We start from the raw sequence: 12,108 nt of genomic DNA on the forward strand, positions 1-12,108 counted from the left end.
CTTCCAGCAAACATGTCACATGAAGACCATAATGGTCGGCGCCTGGCACGAGCGGAAGCGCTAGCCCGATATTATGGCAACAAAACAGGTGTATACTACGTGGACGCCTCCGGCCCTCACCATGGGGGATGGTACACGGCCGCGGTAGTTCACAACAGCAACACAGTTAACGGCCTAACTTTTAGAGCTCGCAGTGCAACACAAGCAGAAGAGGTCGCGATTGCTCTCGCGGCCTCACATTCCAATTCAAAATACATAATCACCGACTCGCGAGGGGCCTGTCGGAACGTCGAACAAGGCTGCACTCCCTTCCTAGCCTATCGAATATATCAAAATTGCATACGGGATACGGACCCCGCACACCGTTACCTCATATGGGCCCCTGCTCATCAGGGGTTGGCAGGAAACGAGGCAGCAGACGCAGCCGCCCGCGCGCTCTCTCACCGGGCTGTTTTCTCCTCCCCATCCGATCAGGAACCCGATTTTAATCCGGTCTATACATTCAAAGATATTACAACATATTATCAAAATTGTCATCGCCTTTACCCTAGCCCATGTAAAGGCCTGAAGAAGGCGGATGAGCGGCTCCTTCTCCGCCTTCTCACCAATACTTTGCTGTGCCCGGCAGCGCTAAAACATTTTGACCCCTCCTTTAGCGGCAGCTGCCCACACTGTAGTGCAGTGTCTTCTGACACCTATCACATGGTGTGGGCCTGCCCCTCCAATCCCGCTATTCCCCCCATCCCCAACCCAACCCGGGAGGACTGGGAGGCGACCCTGCTCGGCTGCCACGACTTACAGGCCCAACAAGCCTTAGTCGGGCGCGCCCGGGCGGCGGCAACCGCCACTGGGGTCCCATACTAGGGACCTCCACCTAGTGTTTGTAAGGATCGGTCCCTTACGGGCTGATCCAAACATACCTCCAGTTCATTCGAAATAAATGTTTTCACCACCACCACCACCAGATATGTGAGACAGATACTGCGCCAGTTCCTTTCCTCAAAAACCAATTTATAAATTTACTTATAAAAGTCTTAACAAAGAACGATGCCTGTGGGAAGGGTGACATGAGAAAATGAAAACAACAAGATGCAGGTGAAGGATGGATAATGGGCATGCGTTTGAGTAAAGCTTCGAGGCTTCGAGAAGCTTGGAGGAAAGTTTTGTCTCGTCAAAGATTTCCTGCTCACGGCTTGCGCTAGCGCATGCCTTCCTGGTCGCTACAAGCATCGCTACCTTCAAGAGCTGAAGACTGCGGACCGGACATCTGAGTTCATCTGGAGGCAGATACTGGCTGCCATTTCCCAAGGAAGGTGCGCCCACCTACCCGTACCCAAGAAGTTGTTCGAACACTAGAAAACCCATTCGTTCCCAACCACGTTAGGAATGTTCTCAGCCTTGGCCCAATGTTTTGCGTTCCGCCATGCTTGGACAAAACCGAGCTCCTGAGCATCGTCCGGACTACAGCCTGAGAAGCCAAAGTAGAGGACACCAACGTTGTCATACACCTAGGCGCCGATGCGCTACCCAAAGTCCTGCACGAGCTAAGCAATCAACACCTTCCAGGTTGTATCAGCCCTGCGAGTATGTGAGTGAAAGTTTCTTCTATCCGACAAAGAAGGAGGATTCGTCGCAGTAGCCAATGAAACATACTCCCAAGAAGCCAAACAGGCACTAAGAAAGAAGTTTGAAGAAGTCAAAGGAACAGCCGTAAATAAAGAAAAGGCGGAAGCTGAAGCATTATGCCGAAAGGCAGGCTTGGAAAAGTTGGCGTCAGATGTAAAGAATCGCAAAGGGTTATCCTCGAATCCTTTCTTCCCTGCGAAACCCCACAAAGAAGTTTCTCCCTTCCGTGTAGTCGTCTCCGAGCGAGGCACCTGGCTGCAAGTTGTGGGCGGTTACTTGCAGAAATCGCTGTCGGCGCTCGCTATTGAAGACCCCTTTCTCATCAGAAACCCCGAAGAGGTATCGCGCTACCAGCAGCAAGAGCGCCCTGAAGGTTTGGACGTTTTCTCGCTAGACTGCAAGGACCTCTACTACTCTCTGCCACAACCAGCTCTTCTAGCAACCGTCAGAGCAGCAACAGAACAACACGGAACTACTCGCTTTCAAAACAGCTGTGGCATTACTGTCAGCATGTTCCTGGACCTGCTGCGGCTCTACCACACGTTTTCTGCTGTATGCTTTGAAGGGACCCTTTACAAGCAAAAGGATGGCATGTGCATAGGGTCCTGATTAGCACCTTTGCTAAGCGACCTGTTGCTGGCCAAATATGACAGAAGAATACTGCCAGTCGTTAACAACTACGGGGCCGCCAAGATCATGCGGTACGCGGATGATCCTATCCTTTTAAAAGCCGAACGCCAGCAACCAGCTCGCAACACCGGAAGGCATCATAGGACTGATTAGGTCAAAACTGACAGGTCTCTCCTTAACTTCAGAACTTGCGGCAAACAATGAACTCAGGTTCCTTGATCTAACCCTCCGAATCACACCAGATCGCAGCTGCTGTAGATACGCGCCACGCTCCATGATGAGCCGGCTGTTCTTTCCGTCAGCGCACTCGAAACTAGTGAAGTGCAGCATTTCCACATCAGCTCTAAGGAACGCGCTTCAAAGATCTTGCTTTCATGGCGTCCCGAGCAGCTTTCAGGCGCAAGTGGACGGTTGACGAACGCTTAGCTTGGCAGAGAAATTACTGCGAGGGCTTCGCCATTCCTTTCGCGCCAACAGCCGCCCTGAATTGGTCAAGAATAGCGGTACTTCCGTACACAAGCGCCACATGACGTCTATGAAGCGCGGCAGAACAGCGGTAGACTTGAACTTCCCCAGCAGGGTCTCGTCACACAGGGAACGCTCCAACCACAAAGTGCATGCTATCACATACCCACGCATCGATTACACTTATTGTCCCCATTAGTTTTCCACAAACCATACACTGTTGGGGCGTTCCGGCCAGCGCTGCACTCGGAAAAATGCGGCGACATCCCGGAATCCACTGCGTGCCCTAGGCCCGTTGAGCGGTTTTTTTTATATAGCGTTATTTATTACCTTAATGCATGAAGCGAGTTTGGAAGGTTTAGAAAAAAATAGTGCGGTTATTAAATCAAGTAAAAATGTTGGGCCAATCTCATGAAGACGAGGAAGGAGCGATGATGTGTCCCCTGAATCCAAGCAATATATGAAGAGGGGTGGGAGACCCGCTGCTGCCAGGTGCTGAATTCTCGTTGGCTTCGGCGTCGGGCAAACCATCAAGGAGTGGTGAATATCGGCCTCAGTATTTTGCGAGTTGCAGACAGGACATCCTGGGCGGGGATATATGCGGCGAAAGTGAAGCCACATACGAGTGACTGCAGGCGTGGGGGCCACCCCGACCCGGATCCTCCGAAGCACAACGTCCTCGGCACGGATAAGACCGCGAGGGAAATTTATGGCACACGGAGGGAGCAGAGCAGGAGTGCGGCGCCGGAGGTGTTCCTTTCTTGTGGGAACGAGGCTAGCATCATCCCTGCTGAGGAACCGAAGCATTGATGACAGAAACTCGAGACCAGAAGTTTAAACCCTCAAACCGGATGTCGATCACTTATCGATCAATTATTGATCACTTATCGATGCCTTATTGACACCAGAATTGTCTCATATAATCAAGTTCAAACATTTGCCCATCTGAGTTTTCAAACCACGCACCACGCTTCGATTTCAAAATTGGCGCCGCGCGTTGGCTCAGGCCCCGCCTACTTTTTGGACATTTTTGGCTCTAATTACTTACTTTCTAATTAATTAATTACTCTGATTAATTGCTTTTTCAAGGTGGGTTCCACCGCAGTAGCTTTTTCTAAACGAGCACCCAAGTGGCCCACGGTACGCACGCAGGCATCGCAGCCGTGGAAGCTACAGTCTCTCCATCTCGCATGCTGGCCTGGATGGGCGTCCCGCAGACACAGAATGCAGTCTCGACTTCAGGTCGCGTACCTTCCTTTCATTGCACGCTAGTCCCCAATTCATGACGGTGTTCGACCGCGAAGTCCTGCCGTTCTTTTAAGGCCAAAGCATTTATGGCTCATACTCGCGGTGACCATCTGTCCGTTACATCACCAACCGGTAATCTTAACTCGGGAACTGAAACACCACCAGCACTACTTTACTCAACCTCTGCCAGAATTACTGCAGCCTCATTTCAGCTTTTAATAAGTTGGATCATATAACTCCTGAACTCACTGGTCAAGAGAGTGCAACACAAAGTTTCACATTTCGAGCTGACGTGTGACTTTTGCTTGCCTTGCATGAAATCCAACGCAGTTTACAGACGGAGAGGCAACAACTTCATGTTGTGCATTAGCGCCGCCTCACTACCCTCGGCTGCCATGGGAAGGAACCCTTTGGGGACATGAAGTATACTCTGCAATGGCGTCTCGAATTCTCGCGGCATCTGAAGCTGAGCGGCTGCCATTGCCAGTACTCTGATGGTTTATGTGCGCTAAGGTCTGCCTCTGGCCGCCTTCTTAGATTCTATCACCACTGACCGGGCCACCATAATCATTAGAACAATAGGCACTGTCAGAGAGCACAATACTATGCAGGCACACCGCCGCACTAACCATGTCCGTTAGCAACTCCACATGGGCTCCCAGGAAACAGCGCCACCGGAAAAACAAAATGCCAAACGCGTTCTCAACGCATTAGCGTGCCATTGGCAACCTATAGTTGAACATCTTTTCTGCCTCATTCAGTTGCCTGAAGTGTTAAGGGCGCATTAAGCAGGGCTGCAGGGAAAATGCTGCCTCTCCCACGATGCACGATGCCGTGGATGCCGCGAAACGCATGAGGCTGCAAAGAGAAAGGCTCGAACGGAATGCAGACGCCCCGCGTGTCCGCGGTCGTTCTGCGCATACTCCGAAAAGAGCCGCCGACGGCGCACAGGGCCGAAGTACGCACGGGTTCGCATTTCGTCTGGCGCAGCGTAAGCGGCGTAGCGTGACTGACCGCGAGCGACGCTTGGCAGCGTGCCCAGCTCGTCAGAAACCTGGTGCAACCGGCGCGGCGAATGTACGCGGCGAACGATGGCTCCCCCAAGCTCGCGGTATACGCTGGTGGGATTCTCCCCGGAGCTCGACTGGAGGCCCCTGACTTTCCTCAAGCCTATTCCGGCCAACCGTGTATGCAGCGCCTGCGGTCTGGTGCGGAAGAGGACCACGTTGCTGCCCTGTATGCACGTGCTGTGCGAGTGTTGCTACGGGCAGTGCAGCCAGGACGGGATGCAGGAATGTCCACTGGACGGCAACCACTACGAAAAGAAGGACGTCGGTCTGTTGGACTTCACTGCTGACGATCTGCTGAGAAGAGAGGTAACTATGGGAAGGGGCAAGGGGCTTTTTTTTTGGTTCTTTTCATTTGCGCCTTGCGGCTTGCCGCGCTGTATCTCCCGCATGCGTACACATTTCACATGAATCGGAGGACAAAATGAAACTGCAATGCAATGAAAGAGCCGTGTCAAATATTCCTATGGTTGCGGAGCCCCTTAACTGGCGACGTAATGCACTTCTAGGAAGGAATTGTATCTGTAACATGAAGCGTAACATAAAACAGCCGTTGCCTTTCAGTGGATGTGGCGCCCGGCAGCTGACCCGAAAAAGGAGAGTCCGATCCCGGCCGCGGCGGTCGAATTTCGATGGAGGCGGTACTCTATAGACCTTTTTCAGTTTTAGCCTCGCTTCCAGCGCGCCGAACACCGCCGTGTTGCTTTACTCCTCTCTGGCTGGTTCGGGAAGGCGGTGTCCGTGCGTACCGTGCGTCCCGTGCGTTTTCTGCGGTTCTCCGTGTTTACTGTATACGGTTGCTTAGCTGTAGTAGCCAGATTTGGGCGAATGTGCGACTAAAGCTGAAACGAGGTCTTCGGGAAACCACTGCGCAGTCGTCTGCTGTTCAAACAACTACAGGAAGCGAAGGCGGCTTGAAGCGGAGCAAATAACACAGAGAGCCACGGCGGCAGTGCGGTTGCGGGCTGTTTCAGCTACACATACCTTACACGCGAGCGCCTGCTGCTGATGTCGCTAAGATATGTGTCGTCTGTGACCCTTGCAAAATCAAAACATAAGCAATAATTTGGGTCAAGGATGCAGCAGCACTGCGGGTTACGTGAAACATTTCTGTTATAACTGCCGACACTGGCGACTGATTATTAACGACAACGGCACTGTAAACATAGCTATTTGACAGTACTTGAAAGCCATGATGCATTGCACAAATGCCACAGCTGTTTGCTTGCAGTAAATATCCGATAAACCAGCAGGACTTAAAAAACTGAAGGCCGCAGCTTTGACGCGTCCACCTTGCATCGTGACACCTCATGCTTCGACCAAATACTATTTTTAACTGACGCCATAATGCAAAGTGCCGATTGTTTAAAAAATTGTGCCTATTAGGGACGTGCAATCAGCAGGCACGCAGGCCCACCCGACCACACGCACGCGCTTTCTCGTTCTTTCGGCATTAATCAGCGGCCGCACCCGAGACGGACCAAGCAGATACGCCCCTCAGGAACTCACAGCAGGTGCACCAGTTTCGAGTGTATAAATTAGATCGCGTTCGAAGGCCAGATGCCTCTCTACTACTTATTTTTTCCGAGTTTAGCGAAATGTCGGACGACGCGAAGCTCCACATCCAGTTTCCTCTGTTCCTGCGACACTTTGTTACGACGCGCAGCGCCGACGGAAGCACTGGCGCTCCGAAGAGCGCTGCCACACACTCGCATGTTCACGCTAAGAGTGGACCACCCAACATTTGCACGCTTCACCAGTTATGTTACCGTTAGTACGAAGTAATAAATAAACTTATGCAAAGCCAAAAGCCGCAACAGAATTCTGTGTGCTTATACGCTCCAGCGGTGCCTTCTCCATGTAGCACCATGTAGTACCGTTCTTTAGGACAGTGCAGAGTTCAAATGCAGTGAAAGACGCGGTCGAACGCAGTTTCAATCTGTTCGTGTCACCGGCGCAACGCAGAGCAGACCGCTAGAGCGCTGACAGCAACACTCCTGTTAGCTGGGAACTGAGCGGTTTTTGTAATTATAACTACAACATAGAAGCGCTCAGCAAGTTTAGTGCTCGCATTAATAAATGTTCCAGTATAAATACCGGAAAGCCGTTAAATGAATTGCGCACACTTGCGTAGAAGCGCACCTCCAATGTCAATTTTCGGCACAACTTGCAGGGAAACATCCGCGTCGCCGCTCGCCGAAGCACGGGCCATTTTGTTCACATTTGCTCAGTGCATACAGTGCAACACTTTGCAGGTCAAAATCATGCAAAAATCAACACTCGGATCAGGCTGAACAGCGCGGCGATTACTCGCTGCCTGTATTGCAGCGGCTGCCACCCAAGCCAACATGGCGGAGAAATCGGCCATGTGCATGTTAATGAACACTAGGTGGTCAAATTCCCGGAGCTCTCCACTACAGCGTCCCACATAGCCTCAGACGCTTTGGGACGTTAAATCTCCATAAAAAATATTCGTAAATTAATGAGGCTGCCCACCGCAAAAAAAAATTCAAAATCCTAGGCACCTTTTGCAGTATCTCAGCTGGAATAATATATCCGTCGCTATTCTAACTGCAGGGCCATGTAGAGCCGCTGTGAGAGATACGTTGCACTGATCAGCGCTGATATGGTGAGAGGAAAACTTTGCCTCAGTCTCCGCTGCAGATGGTATGCGTAGTGTATTGGTGAGCTCCGGAAGAAACCCGGTCGTATCGAACTTCTCCTCGTAAACTAGGACGTCTCTATAATTATTGAAGCATGGAATTACGGTATTAGCTGATGCTGCGCCTCGAATGTTCAGCTGAGAGATGGTGCCAGCGTGCTTCAATAAGGGGCGCAATTTGTGAATAAGGTGTTGTCACCCACACTTCGCGCTCTTTTAAGCGTGAAGTTCCCAGACACCCTTAGAGCGTGTGGGGGTTGCGGTCTCGGACTGAAAGGAGCTGCCCTCGACTCAGCGTGGCAAGCTCAGCGGAGACCAGCTACAGGGTGACAAGAGGTTTTTGGGCGTTTGGTGCCCAGCTTTCGCTGGTCGCAAGCCAGAGAATAGGTCGGAGTCAAAGGTTCACAAACAAAACAATGTTTATACAGCAAAAAGACTATACAGAGGATTCCACAATCACTAGTACAAACACATACAAAGTGATTAACAAAACAATGCAACGCGTGCAAAGTTAAACTCGAGAGAGAGACTACAGTTCAAAGGCAATATTGCACCTAAAGTGCACTAACACAAGAGAGAGACAAACAAACAAAACACAATTTGTTCACCGGGCACTGCGGCAGCCCGACGACCAGAGTTCCACGACGATGCCTTCCCGCAGGCTGGCGAACGTTGCCTCGTTGGTCCGATGCTGGCCGGCTGGTGTTTTCCCGGGAGTCGAACGGGCGCGCTTCGATGAAGCTTAAACGATGGTTCGGACTAATTTGTCAGCGGTCAACGTCCTTCTTTTATAGGCTCGCTCTCACGTCTGTTTGTTCCACGTGCCAGAGTAGGCGCGCACATACACGCAGCATCGGCAGTGCTGTCTCCCTCTCGTCTTCACACCGGCCGCGCGTCCCCATTGGTCAGAGGTCGGGGGCCGCATCTCGAAGGTTCGGCCTAGTCCTGGCATGGCGCCGAATTTTATGACAGGTGTCTGCAGCCTAAAGCTCGGTTTAATCACTGTGTGTAGTCACGCAAGAAGCATGATACCGACATTTCAGAGGATCGTACCTTTTTTACCAGTTTACCTTTCGAAGGAGAGAAGAAGAGTTACTCAATAAATTTTGCATTACTTTATCGTGTTTCCAACGTAATCATAGAGCCAAAAGCGGAGCCATAGTTATCTGGCACAGCTGGGTGCGTTTAGTGTTTCCATGGTTAGCATGTGACTAAATGTAGGGTGGCGCCTTGGGTTTCAGTCACCTACGGCCGACGTCTTCTTGTTTCTACCTTCGCCGTATGTGCAAAGGCAGCGCATCTTGCTTTGCTTGTACGGAAATAAATCCTCTTAGATTTAAAGTTCGCATGCCGTTCTACCGTGGGTGTTTGAAGCCACCGCTCTGACGTTATCCGGCAGCTCCTCGGTGAAGCCTAGAATGCAGTGCTGGAGCGTCGCCAAATCTATCAGGGGCAGGCCGTCGTAATCTTCGCCGAACAAAGCAGTGCGATCTCCCATCTGCTGCCGGGATGCTCGATGATAAGTTACCCGCTTTTCTGTGACACGGTGTATTAGCTGGTTAATTTCTCATTATTTACAAAATTTGCAATGAATGATTACGCAAACAATTCTCAGTGTGTATGACACCTATCTTTTTGCCCATGATTTTCGTACGACAAACTCATCAACGTGCACGGTGTGCATTCAGTACACGCAGAAAATTTAGAATGTGGTTTTCTTGCTCAGTGGTCGTCATGAGCAGCGATTAATTTCTCAAAATCAATTCAAGGAAGATTAATCAAGCATATTCCGCAGACATCAATTCCTCACAACCGAGCGGTTATTTCGACTCACTTACCCTTGAGACAGTGAAAAGGCCTTCGCCTCATAGTCACAGCATGTCTCAAAGTGTCTTCTCTTGTCTCCTTGCAGGTCAAGTGCTGGAATGAAGGTAGCGGCTGCGAGTACGCGACGGTTGCTTCAGGGATCGCCCAGCATTTCCAGCGGGAATGTGAACACCACTCCGTCCGTTGTCCCAAGTGCTCGGCCACCGTTCTTTGCAGAGACGTGTGCACGCATCTCCAGTCGGCCTCTTGCAACACTTCGACATCCGTGGCATCCGAAAGCGAAGTTCCACCGGCTCACGCGGAGGAGGCAGCATCGTTGACTTCTTTCAGAGGAGCCTTCGAAAGGCAGGCGGGTGAAATCACAGCGTATCTGAGGCCAATGGCTGTCGATATCAGCACGCATGGGGACCGATTGAGCGAAATCTCTCATGGGATAAACACACTAAAGGAGACACTGCGTCGTGAACTGACGTCTTTGACGAGACAGACCCACGACGAAATGGCGTCGTCTAAGGCTGAAGTGAAGGAATCTTTAGACACATGCAGGGAAGTAGTTAAGGCTTCTTTGAAAACCGTGGAAAAAACACTGGGCGAAATAATGAACAGAACACGAGACGAAGTGTCGCAGATTTCAGCTAGCATTGAACAATTCAAGGCTGACTTGAAGGAAAAGGACGAAGAAATTTTGCAACCTGATGTGCGTAGAGAGAGAGCAGCGCAGGTGTCGCACTTCGAGTTTCTTGTAAAAGGAGTGAAATCGCTTCAACACGAGGCGATGGAGAAAGGCAAGGTTGAGTACGACAGCGAGAAAGTGTACCTACGCTGCTACTGCATGTCTCCTGGAGTCTCGTTCTGGCGTGGCAGTGCATCTGTATGGCTTGAATTCAACTACACCCTGCACAAGGGCGACATGGACGACGATCTCCAGTGGCCTTTCAAGCACAAGGTCAGGGTGAGCGTAATTCATCCGAGAGGAAGAAAAGACATTGTGCTGGAAGTTGAATCACATCCATCTCAGTCAGGGAATCAAAAGCCAACAACGTCAAGCAACACGTCTAGTCTCCAGTTTTCTGACATTAAACTCCAACATCTCATCCGTGACGGGTACGTAGATAGTGACCAGCTTCGGATAAAGTTGGAACTGCTGCCTTGATCCAAGCTTGAGCGCGGAGACGGGCCATCCGTTACAACTTCGCTCCATTTCTTTCTTCAGTTCCTTAGGGACTAACTTTACGTTAGGAAGAAGTTCCTCTGAAAACACTGGTATGAAGGCTCCTTTCCCAACAGCTCTGATTAGAGACGCTGCGCAAAAATAGCTTCTAATTTTGTTTTATTTCTGACCCTCAGATGTCCCCTGCCATTATATATAAAGTACAAAAAACTGAATAAATAAATGACACTTTTCTTTTCCCTGCGAATGCTGCGTGTTTCTCTAAACAATTCCTAAAGCAACAGTAACAGCTTATTGGGTGCATTTCTGATCGTATCGTTCTTGAGCTAAAAATAAAACACATCCCTCGTTCCGAATTAAGCACGAATCCAATCTTCATATGCACTAAGGCGCAATGGTTACGACTTTGTAATAATACTTGTAAGTATTATTTATTTATTCAAAGGTGCTGCCAATCCAATCCAGGATAATTCCAGGAAGGGCGCATATAAGATTGTCGAGTGCATGTAACGCAATGGAATGAGCCAGGTTCGGCAACATGTTAGCCATAACAGTCACTTGTAGCGGTTTGGATAACATGGTAATACAGCGTGAAAAGCAAGAATGGGTTTACAAATACAGATACTCGTACTATCTATACATTTTTTAAAAAGAAAAGAAAGTACTACATCACAGACAAAACTCCTAAAAAATAAAAAAAGGAATGACATGGTTTCTTTTAACGATGTTTCTTATTAATTATTCAGAAGCAATGAACCAAAGCTATCAGTTGATGAACTGTTCAGAATTGATGGATCTACGCTATTCCGATCACGCTATTCCGATCAGTATGGCTCTGCACTGGAGGAGAATCTGTTAATATGAATTTATTATTGGTGATAATCACGGCCTTCCTTTGCACCCGCTCTGGTTTGTTTGTTTTTTTAGAAAACGGAAACCAAGTTACGTTAGCGTACTCTAAGGTGGATCTGATGAACGTGGTAATTTTGCGTCAGGCGGTGCTTGTCCAAGGCATCTTTAAGGAATAATAGTCCTTTCAGGCCGCTAGCTGTGATGTATTTATGTGGGTGTCCCACCTGATGTCTTTTGTCAGCATCACACCAAGATATTTACATTCGTGGATTGCAGCAAGTAGGGTGCTATTGAAGCTATATTGAAAGTCTGAACGTTTTTTTGCCTCTCTGTTAGTAGCACAGGTGTTTTTTTTTACGTTAAGTAATTCAATACAACCAGGGGTAGTTTTGACACCGTAAATAGAAACACTTGGAAGCTACGTCATAATCAAAACTAGAAAGGCAGTTTTTTTAGTTCACATAAGCGTTTTTGGAGTCAGGGTAAGAAAAACTCTGCCAAAAGTAGAGCAGGCTCATTTGAACCTTTATATACGCTCTCATCCCAAACAAACGTTAGAG

General features: G+C 49.5%; 1 protein-coding gene across 1 annotated transcript; it reads left to right on the forward strand.

Annotated features, from left to right (window-relative positions):
- Positions 1-3,185: 3,185 nt before the first annotated feature.
- On the forward strand, positions 3,186-10,935 carry LOC149329697 (uncharacterized). Its single transcript, XM_089560411.1, has 2 exons — positions 3,186-5,345; positions 9,611-10,935. The coding sequence occupies exons 1-2, from the start codon at positions 5,061-5,063 to the stop codon at positions 10,676-10,678; spliced, it is 1,353 nt and encodes a 450-aa protein (XP_089416537.1). The 5' UTR covers positions 3,186-5,060; the 3' UTR covers positions 10,679-10,935.
- Positions 10,936-12,108: the final 1,173 nt, after the last annotated feature.

Source organism: Amblyomma mixtum, chromosome 9 (genome assembly GCF_055824585.1).
Source record: "Amblyomma mixtum isolate Tamu chromosome 9, ASM5582458v1, whole genome shotgun sequence".
Taxonomy (NCBI): Eukaryota; Metazoa; Arthropoda; class Arachnida; order Ixodida; family Ixodidae; genus Amblyomma; species Amblyomma mixtum.